This window comes from Neovison vison, chromosome 2 (assembly GCF_020171115.1).
Source record: "Neovison vison isolate M4711 chromosome 2, ASM_NN_V1, whole genome shotgun sequence".
Classification (NCBI taxonomy): Eukaryota; Metazoa; Chordata; class Mammalia; order Carnivora; family Mustelidae; genus Neogale; species Neogale vison.
The window spans coordinates 31,179,844-31,198,951 of record NC_058092.1 but is presented as its reverse complement, the minus strand read 5'-3'; the positions used below and the strand labels follow the sequence as shown (position 1 = coordinate 31,198,951).

Here is a 19,108-nt window from a genome sequence, read left to right as displayed (position 1 = left end):
AAGGCTCTCAGGTAGTACTTAGTAAACTTCCTGCTAGTGATGAGAAAACACTCAAAACAGTCAAAGCAACATAGTGCATATACGTGCAGAAGAATCCAAAGGACTGATGAAGAAGACCAAGCGGAAAAAGGCTTCCTCGGGGAGGGGAATGCCACACAAAGGATTAAGGATGACAGTGAGACTATAAAGGCCAAGGGCAAGCTGGCACCATCAGTGGAACTAAAATTATTGACGTAATCCTAGGAACTCTATTCCTATCCTAAACAGAGGTAAGGTTTACTAGAAGCTCTCAGACTTCTGCAAAGGGCCAAGATAGACAAAAGCAGTGTATACTCTACCTTCGATTCGGAGATCAACACACTGAGGTCGTGCCGTTTTACCTGAGGCCTGGATCTGCTTTGTCCTGCCCCTGCACATCCAGCGAGTATCAGGGTACAGAAGGCCTCCTACTTCCTTGGCTGGCCTCTCTCCTCCTGCCCCTGATTGGATAATACCTCGGGAACCCACCAGTACTGTCCGCCATCCCTATGCCTGTGCCATCCAAAAACTGGAGGGGACTAGGTCAAAACAATCACCTGTTAACTAGCTAGTGACGGCTGCCCCAGGTAAAGGAGCCCAAGGAGGCAGGTGGAGCAGACCAGACAGGCCCAGGACCGTCTGAGCTAACAGAAATGGAGGAGGGTTTCCAGACTAAGCTTCTGAGGAAACATCAAGAACCCACGGTGCTCTGGAGCAAAGCAGGAGGAAGGCACTGAGCAGGACCGGAGCGGCTGAGGCACGGATGGCGCTAACGTCACTCAGTGGTGGGGCTGCTGCTTCCTACTCTTCATGGAAGCCCTCAGTTCTTCCAGGGTAATAAACATACATCTAGGTCACAAATGACACACAATTTTGTCAAATCAAAGACAAAGTCCATCAATCTGCATTGGCAATTTTTAATGTTTCACTTGTGCAGAACTGAAATTTGTATTTAAAGGCACAGAAGGAAGGAAAGGCAGTTATCACAGCGTGAATTCATGGATAAAGGATGCTGGATAAAAGCAAAAGACTGCTCCTCTTTAGCCTTAGGAAAATAAACAATGCAGTACTAAACTAGACCTTTATTTTTATTGTATTTCCATGTAAAGACATTACCTAGTATGAGCTGAGTAAAAGACTTTCTGGCCAGATACCAAAGTGCAGTTGATTCCACTTTGGAATAAATGCCCAGAAGGGAAACACTACCAGAGAGTGGGAGCTCTAGGCAAAGTCAGTTCTCATTCAGAAAATGGACAGAGATTTGAAGCAGTCAAACACACAGCTCTGAAAACCAGAAATCTTTCATGATACTTGTTTTGAAAATAAAAATTAGTTGCATATCAAGAACTGTAATTTTCAAAAATGGAATCAGGCCTGATTAAATAGTACTTATGACCTCCTGATAAAAATTACAAAAATAAAAACCAAATCTCTTCTGTCCTTGAAAGAGATATAAAACTATATTTTTTCCTGAAATACCTTAAGAGAAACATCAGTATTTCACCCTTAGGTCTCTTAACATTTCCTTTCTTCTTCTTTCCACATTCTGGCACTTTAAAAATAGCAAAACCTGTTCAATAGGGCAATTTCTGCTAAGTGAAAGGATGTACTGTTTTTGAATAAAAGAGTATAAATGAGGAAAAAGCTGAAGGTTCTGAAAAATACTAGTTTACCCTAACGGGATCATATCCACCTTGTAGAAATAAAGATAAAGACTGATATTTTCCTAAAAACAAAAACAAAAACAAAACCCAGTGATTTAAAACATTCTAAACATAATTTATAATTTCAAAGTAGTATTAGAAGCTCCTGATCAGTGTGAAGCAAGAGAGGGAACCCAGAAATTTGGTAGAACAGTAGAACGTATTCCTTACTGCTTTCATTTAATTAACATCAGCCTTACCGATTATTTTCTTCCTTATTTAAAACATTGATTGGCCACGTTAGATCACAATAGCATGAAAGCAAAAAGAAATCTCAACTTAAGTATGAGCACAATGATTTGGGACCAGTGTCTCTGTCTCACACAGAGGATGCTGAGGAGGTGTTCCTCTTTTCAACATATGCCCCTAAACACATTATATGCAGATTCCATATAAGTGTGAAAATAAAACAAGTTTTGTATTTTCTCAAGTAATTTTAAAAGTCGATGGTAAATTAGATGCTAAAGATAAAATCATGCCTTTTAAAAACATTAAGCCTCAAAATTTCTTCTGGTGTTTTTTTTTAAGAAATGGATTATTAAAATCATTTTTTGACATGAGATATTAAATGTATTTAAATCTGGGTTTTTCTGTACTTAATAATTTTCCTTTTAAAAAAAAAGTTTAAAAACATCAAGAGCTGGAACATGCTGCCAGGACAGAAATAATCAGAAATGTCTTCAGCCGCAGACCCTGGGCACCTCAGTCTTGTTTTGAGTTTTCCAAAGCTTGAAGCCTCTCCAGTAGCGGAGGGTGAGAGTAATGCCACATTGAAAACAGCCAGTCCGAAACAGGGAATCCCAAGTTATCTTTGTTTAGTTTGATTAAAGCAGAATATAAGTCTTTAGCTTTTCCAAGTTTCTTGGCAAATGCATCAGCTTGGAACTCAAATCTGCGGCTTAGGATGGTCAGGCAGAAAGAGAGAACCTGAAAAAGTAAACAGAAGAGTTTTAAGCACTGCCCCCGACGGCGGCATGAGCAAGGCTGCAGGGGAGGTCAGCTCAGGATAAGCGCAGCAGCAGGCCCAAAGAAAGATCACTCATATTTAGGGAATCTGAGGTGGGGAATTATTAATGGAGCTCCCCCCACCCACACACAAGCAAACAGACCAGTAACAGATATATATCCCAATGAATGTGATTTTGACAAACACATGAATTTTTAAGAATCTGCCATGTGCCAGCCACTGAGGGAGGCACTGTACATATTCCCCAACAACCCCACATGGTCATTTCGCTTACTGCTGTTTCACAGATGAGGAAGGTGACATTCAGAGGAGTGAAGTAACTTAGTGGAAGTCACAGAGCTAGAAGGTGCTGGCACTGAGAGTCTCGGTGGCTCCACCGACCACGCATACGCCTTCCTCAGTGTCAGCGTTAAGTCGTGGGGATTTCCATTCAGACTCTTTCTTTCTCTATTGAAAACATATTTTTGCTCACTAATTCCACATAAGAGGCTACAGCCTCTAATGACAACCTCAAAATTGAGTTTTCTACAGTGTGCTGAGCTATGGCAGCATTGCTAGAATATGTATCCAGTCACTGAAGATGAATGACCATTACAAAGGAGTCAAATTTCATTTGAAAATACAAATTTCTAGGAAAAAAACAATTTCTTTGTATACTGAAGAACTTCAGGATGAATGACGTGAATTCTAGTTCTTACCTTGAAATACTTCAGCATTAAAACAAAAAATAAGTCTCTTATTTGTACCTCTCACTGCTACTAACAGATAGAGAGCTTCAAAATAAAGTCTGGGAGTTCCTAATACCTTCTTAAACATATATAAAGCTATTATCTGAATTCTGCCTACAATTTCTTTCTTCATCTTGAATACTTTTTTAGGACAGGATCATTATGTGGTTGGTCCCTATCGACCTATCTGAATCTCTTATTAAACATGTAAATAAAAACACAAGAAGATACTATACCTGCACCTTCCTGCTTTGCTGTAGGCTTCCAGACTCTTAATAGGGCAATTTTCTAAACTTTCCCAGGAAAACAGCTCTTTCCTGTCATGCCTCTTTTTTTTTTCTTTTAAAGAAATAATGTCATACTGGGTTCTTTTTTAAAATTTTATTTATTTATTTGTCGGGGTGGGGGCACAGGCAGGGGTAGTGGACGCCCAGGGAGAAGTGGGTTCCTTGCTCAGTTGAGGAGCCCAATGCAGGACTCACTTGAGGAGCCCAATGCAGGACTCAATCCCAGGCCCCTGGGATCATGGACTGAGCCACCCAGGCGTCCCTCCTATCATGCTTTCTTAAACACTGACGTTAAGCATAAGTTTTTTTGTTTAAGTATCTAGTCCTTTTGAAACAAATTTTCTGGGCTAAGGTTTTTTAAGCAGTTGCTAGCATCTCTGCAGATTAATCACACTTCCAATTACTCTAATACCCAACATTTATTTAGGTGGTTTTGGAAGTGAACTCAACCACTCAATATAAGGAAGCAAACAAGCAAACAAAAACCCTCTGCACAGCCGCATTAGCTGCCACTAAGGATAACCACTAATACTGTGCACGCCTCTACTTCGAATAGGACCCTTCAAATCAGGCCAGATCTAGTAACTGCTACTTCATGAGTCTGATGATCTGGTTTTCCCATCTACGGTAGGTTAAGGATGAAAACTAGAAAAGGATAATGATAAGGCAAAGTCACATTGAACAGTAGTGGATTATCAGCCTGGCAGTAAGGAAGAGACAAAAAAAGTTAAATAAACAGCATAACTGCTTAAAAAGCAAAGTAGTGGGGGGTCATTAAGTATACATAGCTCACTGTCCCTAAGGCATGTCTGAACTGTGACAGAAGACAGAAATGGTAGTCTCATTAAAAAGTGTTCTCTCAGGGCGTCTGCCTGGCTCACTCGGTGTAGCATGCAACTCTTGATCAAGAGTTGTGAGCTCAAGCCCCACATTGGGTATAGAGGTCACTTAAAAATAAAATCTTAAAAAAAAAAAAGTGTCTTTAACCTCTTTAAGCAGTAACAAACTACTGCATATGGAATTTTTATAAATATTTTCAGTTAAAAAAAAAGATTTTAAAGGTAGTAAATCTCAGTGCTCTGGTAAACTTTTAAAATTTAAAATTTAGTTTATGTGGACAATGCTACACAAATATGATCTATTCCTCTCTATTTTTCTTTCCAAACTTTTCCCCCTCTGTAATGGAGAAACAGGATACATTTGGTTTATCTCAAAATCTTTATAACCTGTCTCAAAGAAAGAATCATTCTGAATGGAAACATCTCAAAATCCCCAATATTTTTTCTGGGCTTCATGATTTCTTGGCTTAATTTGGCTTAATTTATCAAATATCATACATGTTGTCACTATGAGATTTGTTAATACTCAGTCGCATCAATCCATGCCTTACCACCTGCATGGAGTCCCCCTACTCAGCAATCTGAGTAGTGGTTCTTAAAATCTGCTTACCATAATACACCCAATTTTGATTTAAAGGGCCTGTGGTGGGACCCCCACGGCTGTTCTGAAGTGGGCAGTCAGAGAACAGACCAGAGGAACAGTGTCATACAGCCTCCCAGACCTAGCCGTATATATACTCAACTATCACTGTTCCATTCCCTCACACACAGAACATGTTCCGCCAAGCACTGGGGAATATGTGATTGAGGGCATAGCATTCCAATAGATAATCTCCATCTACCAAGTCTCAAAGTTACACGTTATATCAAGGTTTCTACCACCAAAGTCAAGTCCTCCACTCCCCCGCCCCGCCCCCCTGCGCCATGCCCCCCCTCCGCCCACTAATAGTATGCAAGCATTTGTTCATTTGGGCTTGGCTTTTTCTGCTACTTTCTTAGATGCACCAGTCAGTCAAGGGACTAAAACACTTTGTTTCATCTACTTGTTAAAACTATAGCTTTCTTTATTTCTTTCACTATCCTAAAGGTACTAGATTTGAAATGCAAGGGCATATGTGAGATAATTTTCATGATTATACATTACCTCATTATAAGGTGAAAAGATAAACTGGAAGATGATCAATAATCCAATGAGAGTGGGTTGGCTGGTATGAAAACCAAATGCAGCAAAAAGCTCCTTTCGACCAATTAATACGGCAAACAAGAAGAAACAGAGGAAAGAATTCATCTAGAAAGAAAGACACAAAATTTCTAACTACATAATACGGTTAATTTCACTGTGGGATTAGAAGCATGAAAAAACTAGAATCAGACATCAGGGTGTGATTCTAAGAATGGTGTTAGTATAATCACAGAAAAAGTTATTCTAGAAAAAAAAGTAAAACTTCCCCAAATGTCTAAGCTGTATAGTTTTTTATAAGAACAGGCTTAAGTGGAGCCTCCTCTGACTGAGGGCTTGAAGTGGCCAATAGCAACTGAGTATCTTCTTTCTGTAGAAAATTGAAGGGCTAGAATGGATTCTGGCTTTGTTTGCACTAAATCATAATCAGACACAAGGCCTTCCACCTCACCTTGATATGGAAGCTCCAAAAAAACAAGATTCCCTTGAATACTGTTTTTTTATTTTGTTAGAGAGAGAGCACAAGCAGGGAGAGCAGCAGGCAGAGCAGGCAGAGGGAGAAGCAGGCTCCCCATTGAGCAGGGAGCTCGATGTGGGACTTGAACCTGGGATCATGACCTGAACTGAAGCAGACGCTTAACTGACTGAGCCACCAGGCGTCCCACCTTGAATACTCTTTAGGACCACTGGAGCTGTACTGAGTAGTTAGGTGCAAAAAAAAAAGTAGCCGTATCTTTAACAATAAACGAGAGGGAAAAAAAATCAAAAGTCTGCACCAAAATATGAGTAAAGGGGTACTGGAGTAAGGTTGGAGAACAAATACCATTCTTCCCCTTGGCAGGTCAGGGTCTTGAAGGCCAGAGGTACCATATGTGAATATGCTGCTCCAAACCATTTACCAGATGATCCCAAGGGTATCAGCTAAGAGTGAGGCTAGACACAAGGTTCACCAGCTGGCCCAGGGAGGAGTGCAAGCAGCTCTGCCATTCAATCCTGGTAACTCAGTGGAGCCAACATGACAAGCTCCAACAGAAAACTTCACGCACAGGGAAGGCCCCTACGATTATAAGCTATGTGTGCCATTTATGTCAAGTAACTACTAGTCAAGTAACTACTTATGTCAAGTAACAACTTTGCTTTGCTACTGGGCCCATCCAGAGACTGATTCCTGACCATCGGACACAATGATCCTGCATTCTGAGCTGCCTCTCCTAAACTGACCCACCTATAGCCAGGAAACTGTTCCGCCCTGAAGCACTCCAACATCAGGCTAAGTGGCGTACATACAAGTGGGAATGAAGGATGTCATGAAGAGAGAAGTTAAATGAGCAAGTGGCTCATAGTCCCAGTATCCCAACTCCTGCCACTCTTCACCCCTCAATCAACCCTTACTCATGGGGAGCTCCCTATGATCATTAATTGAGGATAAAAAATTTGAGCACATTTTACAAATAATACAATATGCTGGCACTGGCTGAAAGGGGACTGCTGTGGCATTACAGAATCACTTGGGGCTGTGTCTGGAAAACAGCGGTGAAGGAAATATTCTCAGTGAGGGAAATTTTAAGTAGTTTATCTAAATTTTAGGTAGTCTAGAAGGATAGAAGGTCTGAGCTAAGACTATATAATCACTGGCAAATAATGGTATGGCTGAATGATCAAGGCCTTGGAATGAACTCCAGGACGGCTAACAAGATCTGGAAAAGAGGTATGTGGAAAAAGTTCCAAAATTATCCCAGAGTACGATAATACTTGGGCCCAATGTGGATGTTCACTAAAAGAATCCACAGTAGGGGCGCCTGGGTGGCTCAGTGGGTTAAAGCCTCTGCCTTCAGCTCAGGTCATGATCCTGGCGTCCTGGGATCAAGCCCCACATCGGGCTCTCTGCTCAGAAGGGAGCCTGCGTCCCCCCCTCCCTCTGCCTACTTGTGATCTCTGTCAAATAAATATACAAAATCTTTAAAAAAAAAAAGAATCCACAGTAAAGGAGACTGTCAATAAGGTAGAGAAGATACCTGCTCTGTGGATGTTAGTCGGCTTCTCTCCCCAGCCACTCTAGGACTTGGTCAAGGAGCTCTTGAACAAAGTGGCCAAGGTGCCAGGGCTGGAGTCAGTGCAATAGTCAACAACCCAGACATCTCCCCACTGGCTGTTGCTGAGTGCACAGTCTATTAGAAGGGGCAGTCAACTCCACCCTGGATCAGGCATCACGCACCACAGACCAGCCCACTACCTCGAGGTAGCCTGATTCCACTGCACCCCTTCCTTTATGAAAACAGCACTGATTTTCTTCTTTAGACCAAATACTTAAACTCAGATTTAGACTTTAAACTAGTCTAAATTTAGACTGTCTTACTTATTGCTACCTATCCACACAACTAGCCTCAAGCCACAGATTCATTTTCTACTGAAAGATGCAAGGCAACAGAAGGGCCCACAGGGGCTCACAAGCCTTCTCATGCAGACCATCAGCAGAACCGGTGGGCCTTTAGAAAAGTACGAAGACCCACTTCTGATCCTTATATAGTTCCTCAGTATGATGATTGGATGGTTACGCTGTTGTGTGATATCTGCCTCCCTCAAATCTTGTTACCTTGGCACATTACCCCTCTGACAGGAAAACAAAACAAAAACAAACACCCACTTCAGACTGGGTTTAAGGCCACATCTGCTCAGAAGCCGTCAACAGGATATAGTGCTATTTTGCCCAAAGCCTGACAACTGTGGTAACTGCTGCTTTACAGCTGATTTAGACCCCTGAGGAGGAATGTTATAGGAACTGTTACTTTCTTCTCTATAGCCACTACAGGTCTCTTCAACAGTGGCTTGTAAATGAGAAAGAAAGTTTAAAAAGAAAGCATTTTAATTAATGTCCAGTTTATCAAGGCACAAGGCTTTTGGATCTTCGCAGTTCCTATAGCTGAGTGACTCCGGAGGTGGCCACAATGGTGGCAACAGCAATAAACACTGACACGGTCCTTACTGCTTCCACACACTACTCCAAACTCTTTACATGCCTTAGCTCATTTATGTTCACATCAGTCAAGATGTAAGACTGGGATGGAGACAGAGAGAGCTTAAGGAACTTGCCTGAGGTCACAGGTAGTAAGTCAGGGAGCTGTGAGATGAAGCCACCTCTCCACCAGACCATCTCTCCTGCCCGCCATACTTCCCCTTCGTTGACTATCGTGCCATAAAAAGAGAACTGTCAGGGCGCCTGGGTGGCTCAGTGGTTAAGCCTCTGCCTTCAGCTCGGGTCATGATCTCAGGGTCCTAGCATCGAGCCCTGCATCGGGCTCTCTGCTCAGCGGAGAGCCTGCTTCCCCCTCTCTCTACCTGCCTCTCTGACTACTTGTGATCTCTGTCAAATAAATAAATAAAATCTTAAAAAAAAAAAAAGAGAACTGTCACTCCCACTTACCTGGCTGATAATGATATTTTTGACTGTGTGTCCCAACTTCCAGTGCCCCAGTTCATGGCCAAGTACAGCAAGCACCTCCTCATTTTTACATCCTTGTTTCTTATTCTAAATCAAAGAACGCATTGAAAATAAATTAACAACCTTCAAAAAGTTTATGCCTTTTAACCCAGTAAGAGGCCTTCTTAGATTCTAACTAACTTAAGAAAATAATCAGACCTTTATGCAAAATTTCTCATCCACTTAATAAAACATTCTCTGAATCACTCATGGTAGACACTCGGTTAAACATTGGAGAAAGAATCATGAACAAGACAGATATACCCTGACTTCATGAAGCTTACAGTCTAATTTGGATTAGGAAAAAAGAATGCTAAAAATATAAATATCAATAGACAATTTTTAAATAAATCATGACAAAGTTATATGACAGCCATATTGTTTCCAAAATTATGTTCTGACATGGGGAAATGGTTTATTAGGTGAAGAAAGCATGATATAAAACTAAAAATAATGATTCCAATTAAAACTAAAAATAATGATTCTAATTATGAAAAAGTGTAATGTAAAATAAAAACACAAATACAGAAAACAAGCTGGATGTATATCAAATGTTAACAGCAGCTTTTTCTATAAGATACAATTATAGTGATGTTTAACTGTTCTATATCTTTCCTATATTCCAAATTACCTACAAATAAGCACGTATCACTTATGATAACCCCCCCAAATACACCATGAATTGCCCTTTAAAAAACAGAGGCTTCCTTGGGACGCCTGGGTGGCTCAGTTTGTTGGACGACTGCCTTCGGCTCAGGGCGTGATCCTGGAGTCCCGGGATCGAGTCCCGCATCGGGCTCCCAGCTCCATGGGGAGTCTGCTTCGCTCTCTGACCTTCTCCTCGCTCGTGCTCTCTCTCACTGTCTCTCTCTCTCTCAAATAAATAAATAAAATCTTTTAAAAAAATAAAATAAAATAAAAAAATAAAAAACAGAGGCTTCCGAGTTAAGATGGCAGAATGAACATTCACAATTCACAATTAATGTGACTCCTTCCAAAATCCCCAATAAAACTACAGTCAAGGGAACTTTTTAAAAAGATATAAACCTGCATGGATGGGGAAAACATGAAAGGTGACTACAGCAACATTCTGGAAGCAGGAAAGCAGATGGGTATATGAACAGACTTAGCAGATAAAGAAAGCTGACTCACAAGGCAGCAGTAGACCAAACAGAACCAGCCTGATTTACACCACACAGTACGCAAAGGGCTTGCGAACTAACAATACTAGGTACTTCTGGAACTGGGAGAAAAGGGGAAGGCCCTACAATAAAAATTGGGTACAAGAGGCTTCGGAAGTGGTTGTTAAAGCTCCAGATTCCTTCTTCAACTCCACACCAAAAGGCAACTGCTCTTCTCTCATTGTGGCAAGAGCCTGAACATTTATTTTCTCTGGACAGGGTAAAAGAAGAGAACCTTTCAAACAAGGGTTGGGGGTAGTAGAGAGCTAGAGTGCACTATCAAAAGACTATTCATCTGGTCAGCTGTAGGTAAGGTATGCTGAACAATGACAACCCTCTCTCCTGACTCAGTCTTCTCCCTCCACCTGGCTCCCAGAACCATTACCCTCCAGGCAGAAGATCAAAAGAGTACTCCCTGGGAACTCTGACCACTCCACCAGGAAAGGCTGGAGGATACTAACACCAGGTGTTGTCCGGCCAAGAAGCCCACCCAGGCCAGCCTATAGCGAAGCCCAAAGTGAACACACCTTATCGACAGGCTCAGAGATTCCAATCAAGTTTTTTATTTTTTAAAAGATTATTTATTTATTTATTTGAGAGAGAGACAGTGAGAGAGATCATGAGCGAGGAGAAGGTCAGAGAGAGAAGCAGACTCCCCATGGAGCTGGGAGCCCAATGTGGGACTTGATCCCGGGACTCCAGGATCATGACCTGAGCCGAAGGCAGTCGCCCAACCAACTGAGCCACCCAGGCGTCCCTCCAATCAAGTTTTTAATTCCATTCTCCTACTAAGGAGTAGACAACCAAGAATTACCAGATATGTGAGGTAAGTTGTTAAGATGGGAGATCCAGAAAAAGAGCAGTATGGAAGAAATAGACATTATATAAGGAGAAAATTTTAATTTTTTTGAAACCCTTCAAGACATATGAAGACTGGGCCAGGAAAGGTGAGAAAAATAAGTATGAAAATTGCTAACATTTATTAAACAATGATTACATAGATCCTCTGTGCTAAATAATTATCTCATTTATACACCACAACCGCCATATGACATAATTCTTATTATTTCCACTTTATGGTTGAGAAAATCTAGGCACAGAGAAGTTAACTAATTTTCCTCTGGCCACACAGCCAAAGTCTGGCATTTGAAGCCAGGCAGTCTGGTGCCAGAGACCTGTGCTTTCAACTTCTACACAACTACGGATGTAAAAGGAAATTATTCAACATTCATCAATCAAATAAAATAATTTTAGTTGACACATGTGTAACCACTTGCATATTATTACAGTACCGCAAAATAATTAAACATAAATGGCGGATGGTCATATCAATGATAAAATACGTTTACTAAGCCACAAAAAATTGTTTATAAACTTCCCAGATTCAATGTAAATAGTGCCAATACACAATGAACAATGTAATCTTATACACACTCACACATGTACACACACATATTCACTCATCAACACAAACAAACATACACACACACCCACCACTAGATGCTAGCTTCTGGCAATGTTACTAACTAAATAGTCTGAAAAACTCTCAGATATCTAAAAATGCTTATTAACAGGTTATAAATATCTCTTTAAAATTTTTTTAAAAGATTTTATTTATTCATTTATTGGAGAGAAAGAGAGAGAAAGTACGCACACAAGGGGGGACGGGGCAAAGGGAAAGGGAGAAACAGGTTCCCAGCTGAGTAGAGAGCCCCACATGAGGCTCAATCCCAGGATTCTAAGACCATGACCTAGCCAAAATCGGCCACTTAACTGTATGAGCCACCCAGTAGCCCCATAAATATCCTTTTAGACATATAGTTTAGTTCATTAGAAAGTAAGGGAAAGTCAAAGGCGAGGAGTTGAAATTGAGATCCTTTGCACAAATCCATGAAGAACTACACTGAGTCAGATCACGTGAGCTAGAAAAAAATACGGTGGCAAAATCACCCAAACGTGTCAAGTCTTACCTAAAATAGGGGGAAAAAAGTGCCTCTGATTAAAAATCATGAGGTGCCTGGGTGGCTCAGTGGGTTAAAGTCTCTGCCTTCGGCTCAGGTCATGATCCCAGAGTCCTGGGATGGAGCCCCGCTTCTGGCTCTCTTCTCAGCAGGGAGCCTGCTTCCCTTCCCCTCTCTCTGCCTGCCTCTCTGCCTACTTGTGATCTCTGTCAAATAAATAAATAAAATATTTTTTAAAAAAAATAAAAATAAAAATCATGGGGACCTAGGTGGCTCAGAGGGTTAAGCCTCTGCCTTCGGCTCAGGTCGTGATCTCAGGGCCCTGAGATAGAGCCCCGCATCAGGCTCTCTGCTTGGCAGGGAGCCTGCTTCCCCCTCTCTCTCTGCCTGCCTCTCTGCCTACTTGTAATCTCTCTCTCTGTGTCAAATAAATAAATAAAATCTTTAAAAAAATCAAATCAAATCAAAATCAAAATCATGATTGGTATGGTCCAGAAAAATCCCAAGCTGACAGATTAAAGTACTTCCAGTTTGGTAGCATTGGGGACAAATGACAGAAGCAAATGCAAATCCTCTAAATGAGGACTGCACCCTAAACTCAGACCCCTCAGGATTCCTAAAGATTAAAGATTCCTAAAGATTAAAATCCTAAAGATTAAAAGTTACGCATTTTGAGCTCACAATAAAAATTGCCAAAGACTTCAAATAATGATGGAACAATGAGTAAGAGCAGAAAAAATAAAGAGCATCATTAGCTCCATAGGACTTTATTTTTTTTTTAAAAGATTTTATTTATTTATTTGACAGATAGAGATCACAAGTAGGCAGAGAGGCAGGCAGAGAGAGAGAGAGGAGGAAGCAGGCTCCCTGCTAAGCAGAGAGCCTGATGCAGGGCTCGATCCCAGAACCCCGAGTTCATGACCTGAGCGGAAGGCAGAGGCTTAACCCACTGGGCCACCCAGGTGCCCCTCCATAGGACTTGGTTAAGTGTCCATCTTTAGCTCAAGTCGTGATCCCAGTGTTCTGGATCAAACCCCAGGTAGGGCTCCCTGCTCAGCTGGGAGTCTGCTTCTCCCTCTCCTTTTTCTCCTCCATTTGCGTTCTCTCTCACTATCTCTCTCTCTCTAATAAATAAATATTTAAAAATAAAAATAAAGTGCTAAGATAAATCACTCAATAAGAGAGTCTTGAATTGACATTCAAGAATGAGAATGAAATAAAAACAAAACCCAGAAATGTTCAAATGTCCAAAAACAAAACCCAGAAATGTTTTAGCAACATATACTTCTAGAAGAAGTAAAGTTATGTCTAAAAGGAAGGTGTAAGATGAATAAGGAATGGTAAGCAAAGAAACAGGTAAGCATAGGTATAAGTCTAAATAATGACTGTATAAAATAATAATGCTAATTTGGGGGGTAAAAATTAATCAAAACTAAAACACAAGATGAAAGAAATAATTGGGTTAAAGTGTGTATGGTCCCTGGATTGGTTAAGAAGCAGTGAAGATACTAGATATTTTAAGATTTTAAGTTATATATTTTAAGATATTTAAATTGTAAATTAAGTTAAACTTAATTTTTAACAGCAGTCATTGAAAGAACAATCATACAACAACCTTCCAACCTGAATAACAACTCAATGTAATTTTTTTTTTAAACCCTGATACAGCTCTAAAAAAAAAAAAGCAGGAAGGTGTACGTGTGTATGTTTGGGATTAGGGTGGAGGTATAGAAAAGACAGAAGAAAAGGGCATAAAATAATACGGTAGAAATAATCTCAAATATATCAGTAATTATAACATATATAAATAAACTGAGATTTTTAAAAAAAAGATAGTGACTCTCAGTTTGGATTTAAAAACAACCATTAGGGGTCGCCTGGGTGGCTCAGTAGGTTAAGTGTCTGACTTTGGCTCAGGTCATCTCAGGGTCCTAGAATAGAGAGAGCCCATATGGAACTCCCCAATCAGTGGGGAGTCTGCTTGTCCCTCTCCCTCCACCCTTCCCTACACTCATGTCTCTCTGATAAATAAATAAAATCTTCAAAAGATAAATAAATAAAAATAAAAACAACCGTAAAAACAAAACCTATGTATATGCCCTGTATATGGCATCTAAGACAGAGAATGGTAAGGTGGGAAATAAAAGGATGAATGAGATTGTGGTGGATGGCTGTACAACATGACGAATATACTAAAAACCACTGCACTATACATTTTAAAATAGTAAGTTTTACCTCAATATTTTTTTAAAAAAAGTAAATGGATGACATCTAGCACACTTTAGCCAAAAGAAGAATGGTGTAACTATATTAACATCAGACAAAATCAACTTAAAAGGCGACTCAAGGTGTGCCTGGCTGGCTCAGTTGGTGCAGCATGGGACTCTGGATCTTGGGGTGATAAGTTCAAGCCTGATGTTGAGGGTAGAAATTACTTAAAAATAAAATCGTAAAAAAAATGATGACTTAACAGCATTATTAAAGAAGGTCACTACAGAATGGTCAAAAGTTCAATTTATCAGGAAGATGCATTAATTCTGAATTTATATGTACCTAATACTATTTCTTTGGAATATATCAGTTCTGACAAATCTATTAATAGAGGATGTTAACATACCTCTCTCAATAACTGAAATGTAAAGCAAATAAAGTATCAAAGAGATATAAAGATTGGAACCAAATAATAAACAAGCCTGATCTACTGACATACACAGTATATTGCAACAAAGAATTGGAGAATATGCATCCTAGGAAAGTGAAGGCTAAGGGTTTTGAAATAAACTGCAGCTACTTAAAAGGATACAAAAAAGTACAAAAAACCCAGATGAATATGAAACTGATTTTGTTTTATACAATTCAGAAAAATGTAACCTAATGGGAACACAAATGGCCACATTTATTCTACCACTTTTCCCCTCCCTCCCCAATTCCTCTGGGTAGATACATGAGAAAGAGGATAAACAGATTTGTAAGATAGTATTGACATTTATTATCTCTTTTCTTTTCAAATATTAGAATTTAGGTCACAGCACATCTGGTAGGCAAAGAAAAGAATGAGAAAACTGACCTAGTTCTTTAAAAGGCAGAGAGACACATGTGTACCTGTACCTTCAGGGCTGTTAAGAAAGAGTACCAATTTTAAGCACCAATTAACAGACATCTATTCTAAGGGGGAAATAAAGAGTGAAAATTCACATATGAAGATATTCACAGAATTATTAAGATAACATTAAGATATTCATAATATTATATTAAGATAAGATTAAGATATTCACAGAATATTTTTAACAGCCAAAAACTGGAAACAATCCATACATCCAGTAGGAGAATGATGAAAAAAATGGTAATTTATAAAGATGAGAAATACATAGTAAGATACTTATGGTCAGCTGAATTATTCATGTTTTCTAACTTTTCTATTGCTTTCATAATAAGCAAAAATGTGGCTATTTGGTTTAATAGTAGTAATAATGGTAATAGCTCCCATTCTGTAATGCCTATGTGCAGACACTGGATGTATAAGGCATTTTACATGCAGCTCACTATTCTGCACTACAGTAGGGCAGCTATCAGTAGCCTCACTGTAGATAAGGTAACAAGGTGCTCGGACTTTGTTTTTACTAGCTGCCAGCTTCCCGATATGAACTATGAATTCTGCTAGATAGCACAGGCCTCTGTGTCCTAGCATGAAGCTGGTTTTAGGACACTATTAGAAAGTACACAGAGTCACAAAGATTTGGAATAACGACAGCTTAATAAACAAGGGTCACTTCCCACACAAAGAAGACTTACTTCCTTGTGATAGATTCTTGGACAAAATTAGATCTCCTTTACTTCCCAAACTAACTTCAAGTAATGGAATAAAGAGAACTATCACACATCTACTTTTCTCTATCACTTTCTTTTTCACAAGATTTACCCACTGACTTGTTTGATCCCAATACCACCAAACTGCAGGAGGGGTATTACCTTCATTTTAGAGATGAAGAAAAGGAAGCTGACAAATTTAAAATGTCTTGCTTCAGATCATCTTGCTAGTGAGTAGTGGGTAAATCCCGACCCCACATCTCTGGGACCTGTGCCCTTTCTATTACTCTTATTAACTGGGAACACTTACACATAACCCTGGTACTTGCTGGGACATACTTCTTTTCTTCCCCAAAAGGGCAGCTTTTCTATAGTTTTATTTTCCCTTTTACTCAATCTACTTTGGAGACACGTTGTTCCAAACATTGTCTGTCTCCAGAAGGATAAAATGCCAGAGTTAAGTTTCCTCAACATCTTTTAAAATGTTAATAACCAATACAGAACCATTCACCAAAATGTTACTAGCTCTCTCTGAGAGGAGGGATTTCAGATCACTTAGTTTTCCTTCTTTAGACTTCTGTTAAAAATGAAATGCTGGGACGCTTGGGTGGCTCAGTTGGTTGAGCAGCTGCCTTCGGCTCAGGTCATGTCCCAGTGTCCTGGGATCAAGACCCACATGGGGCTCCTTGCTCAGCGGGGAACCTGCTTCTCCCTCTGCCTCTGCCTGCCAGTCTGCCTGCCTGTGCTCTCTCTGACAAATAAATAAATAAATAAAATCTTAAAAAAAAAAAAGAAAGAAAGAAAGAAAGAAAGAAATGCTTCCTTTTCTCTCCCTCATCCAGATTGAAAACCATCTTTGCAGCCCCCCACCCCACTGCGCTGTACACAGTAGGCGTTCAGTAGCAGGTGACTAAACCACTGTTTCCTAAACTTCTGCTACATCTGTGTACTCTCTGTGTGATTATTTACTCAATAGCTTTCTTAAAACCAATTCATTTTTTTAAAACTTAGCCTTGTCCTAAATGGCCATATTCATGAAATCGCTGTATGCTAGTTCTATCTCTGTCCTAATGTACCTTAATAAATACACAGCTTTTCTTCTGAAAATAAATAAATTGGAAAAAAAAATACACAGCTTTTCAAATTTAAAATACTGTTATGCTACCTAAAACAGTGGTATGGCACATGCACCGGAAACACTACAATTAATGAGTGTTGAGCCAAATTTGTTGTTGTTGTTTTTATGAAGTTTTTTAATTCCAGTATAGTTAGCATACAGTGTTATGTTAGTTTGTGTACAATGCAGTGATTCAACACTTCCATACAACACCGAATACTCACCACAAGTGTGTCCCTTAATCCCCATCACCTATTTCACCCATCCCCTGCCCACCTCCCCTCTGACAACCATGAGTTTGTTCTCTATAGTTAAGAGTTGGCTTCTTGCTTTGCCTTTTTTTTTTTCCCTCCTTGCTTGTTTTGTTTGTTAAACGCCACATATGAGCAAAATCATATGCTATTTGTCTTTCTTTGTATTGAGTCAGTCTTTGACCTCCTTCATTCCCCGTAACAGCAATCACCAGGTACTTTAAATCCATCTTTTACCATGACTCTTGCACTTATTCTGATTCTCACTCTAGTGACCCTCATTATCTTGGTTACCTTAATGCAACAGGCCCCTAGAAGTCACCCTGCCTCCAGTCTGCTCATCCGTATGCTGCCACTAAATTGTAATCTTCCTAAAGCAAGCCTGGCTCCTACGCAAATCATTCTAACGCTTCCAGGCCACTGGAAACCACTTGATGTCTTCAGGAAGAATTTTACAAACTGATCCCAGTCTACCTTTCTATCTCCATCTATAAAAATCCACATAATTATTAGTCTTGGGATAGCTAACATGTTGTTTTGTTTTGTTTTAAATCTCTATAGCTTTATTCATTCCAATACCTTCAACCTGAAAAGCCCCATTCAGGTATGTTCTCTTTTAAGCAAACTGTCTGATAGAATTCTCAGTAATTTCTTAACTTCTAAAGGCCACCTAATTGCAGCCACTGTTCCCACACCCTGCTTTCATTTACGGGCTATTTGTATTCATGGCTAGTCTCCTCTACTACAGGTTCTTCAGGGCAGGACTATGTCTAATGTATCTTTGTTATGTTACCTATACCTAGATGCTAAAAATTTGAAGTTATCAATGAAATTAAGCAGGCTTTTCAAGTCAGCAAAATAACTCAAACTCCACTCAACACACTTCTAAAGACTATCTAGTCTTTTGTAGGATTTAAGCCAAAGAATAATGTTCCCCTAGATACTAAAGGTCAGTAATTTCATTACATTGTTTGGAATGGACCACTACCTAATGTCATTGTTTGCCTATGATGTTATCTGCCTCCATTCCCACACCCCTGAATGTGGTTACATCTTAAGTAGCCTGACTTGCTCAACTTAAATGATTCTGCCGTGCTGCCTCTGGGTTACCCTTTCTGGACTTTAGTTTTCCTACTGATAAGATGACCTTAAGATCTCTTCTTAGCTTAAAATCCGGATGCTTATTCAGACCAAAGTGACTTTTATTCCATCATACTAACTGGCAGGATAACCCCACTTCAAAAACAAGCAAAATCAAAGCAGTTAGCCCTCTCCCAATGCTTAATCCCTTCACAGACTCTTGCCTCCTGTACATATTTATGATAGGCTAGGCACTTTACTTGACTATCTTTTTTAGCATCAAGATGGATGTTCAAAAAACAATAATTATTTTCTGGTAGTTAAAATGTATAAAATGGAGTACAAGGTATTTCCCCTATACTGTTTCATTTACCTCCCAACCCTAAAAGGCCAGCATCTATAGCCCAGTATTTTTCAACCAGGAATGAACTTGCCCCCACAAACCCTACCCTATCCCCCACCAGGGCCATCTGGCAATGTCCGGAGATATTTTTGGTTTAACAATTGTCGG

General features: G+C 39.8%; 1 protein-coding gene and 1 non-coding gene across 2 annotated transcripts in view; one reads left to right on the top strand and one right to left on the bottom strand.

Annotated features, from left to right (window-relative positions):
- Positions 1 to 919: 919 nt before the first annotated feature.
- The window catches only part of ZMPSTE24 (zinc metallopeptidase STE24), a 42,090-nt gene continuing 23,901 nt past the window's right edge, over positions 920 to 19,108 (bottom strand). The window contains exons 8-10 of the mRNA XM_044237923.1: positions 9,144 to 9,248; positions 5,687 to 5,830; positions 920 to 2,648 (exon numbers count right to left, since the gene is read on the bottom strand). Coding sequence (XP_044093858.1) covers positions 2,424 to 2,648; positions 5,687 to 5,830; positions 9,144 to 9,248 — 474 coding nt within the window. The 3' untranslated portion in view covers positions 920 to 2,423. The remainder of the gene's footprint in view (positions 2,649 to 5,686; positions 5,831 to 9,143; positions 9,249 to 19,108) is intronic.
- Positions 8,238 to 8,338, top strand: LOC122901657. Its single transcript, XR_006383646.1, has one exon. It is a non-coding gene; the product is annotated as a small nucleolar RNA U13 (small nucleolar RNA).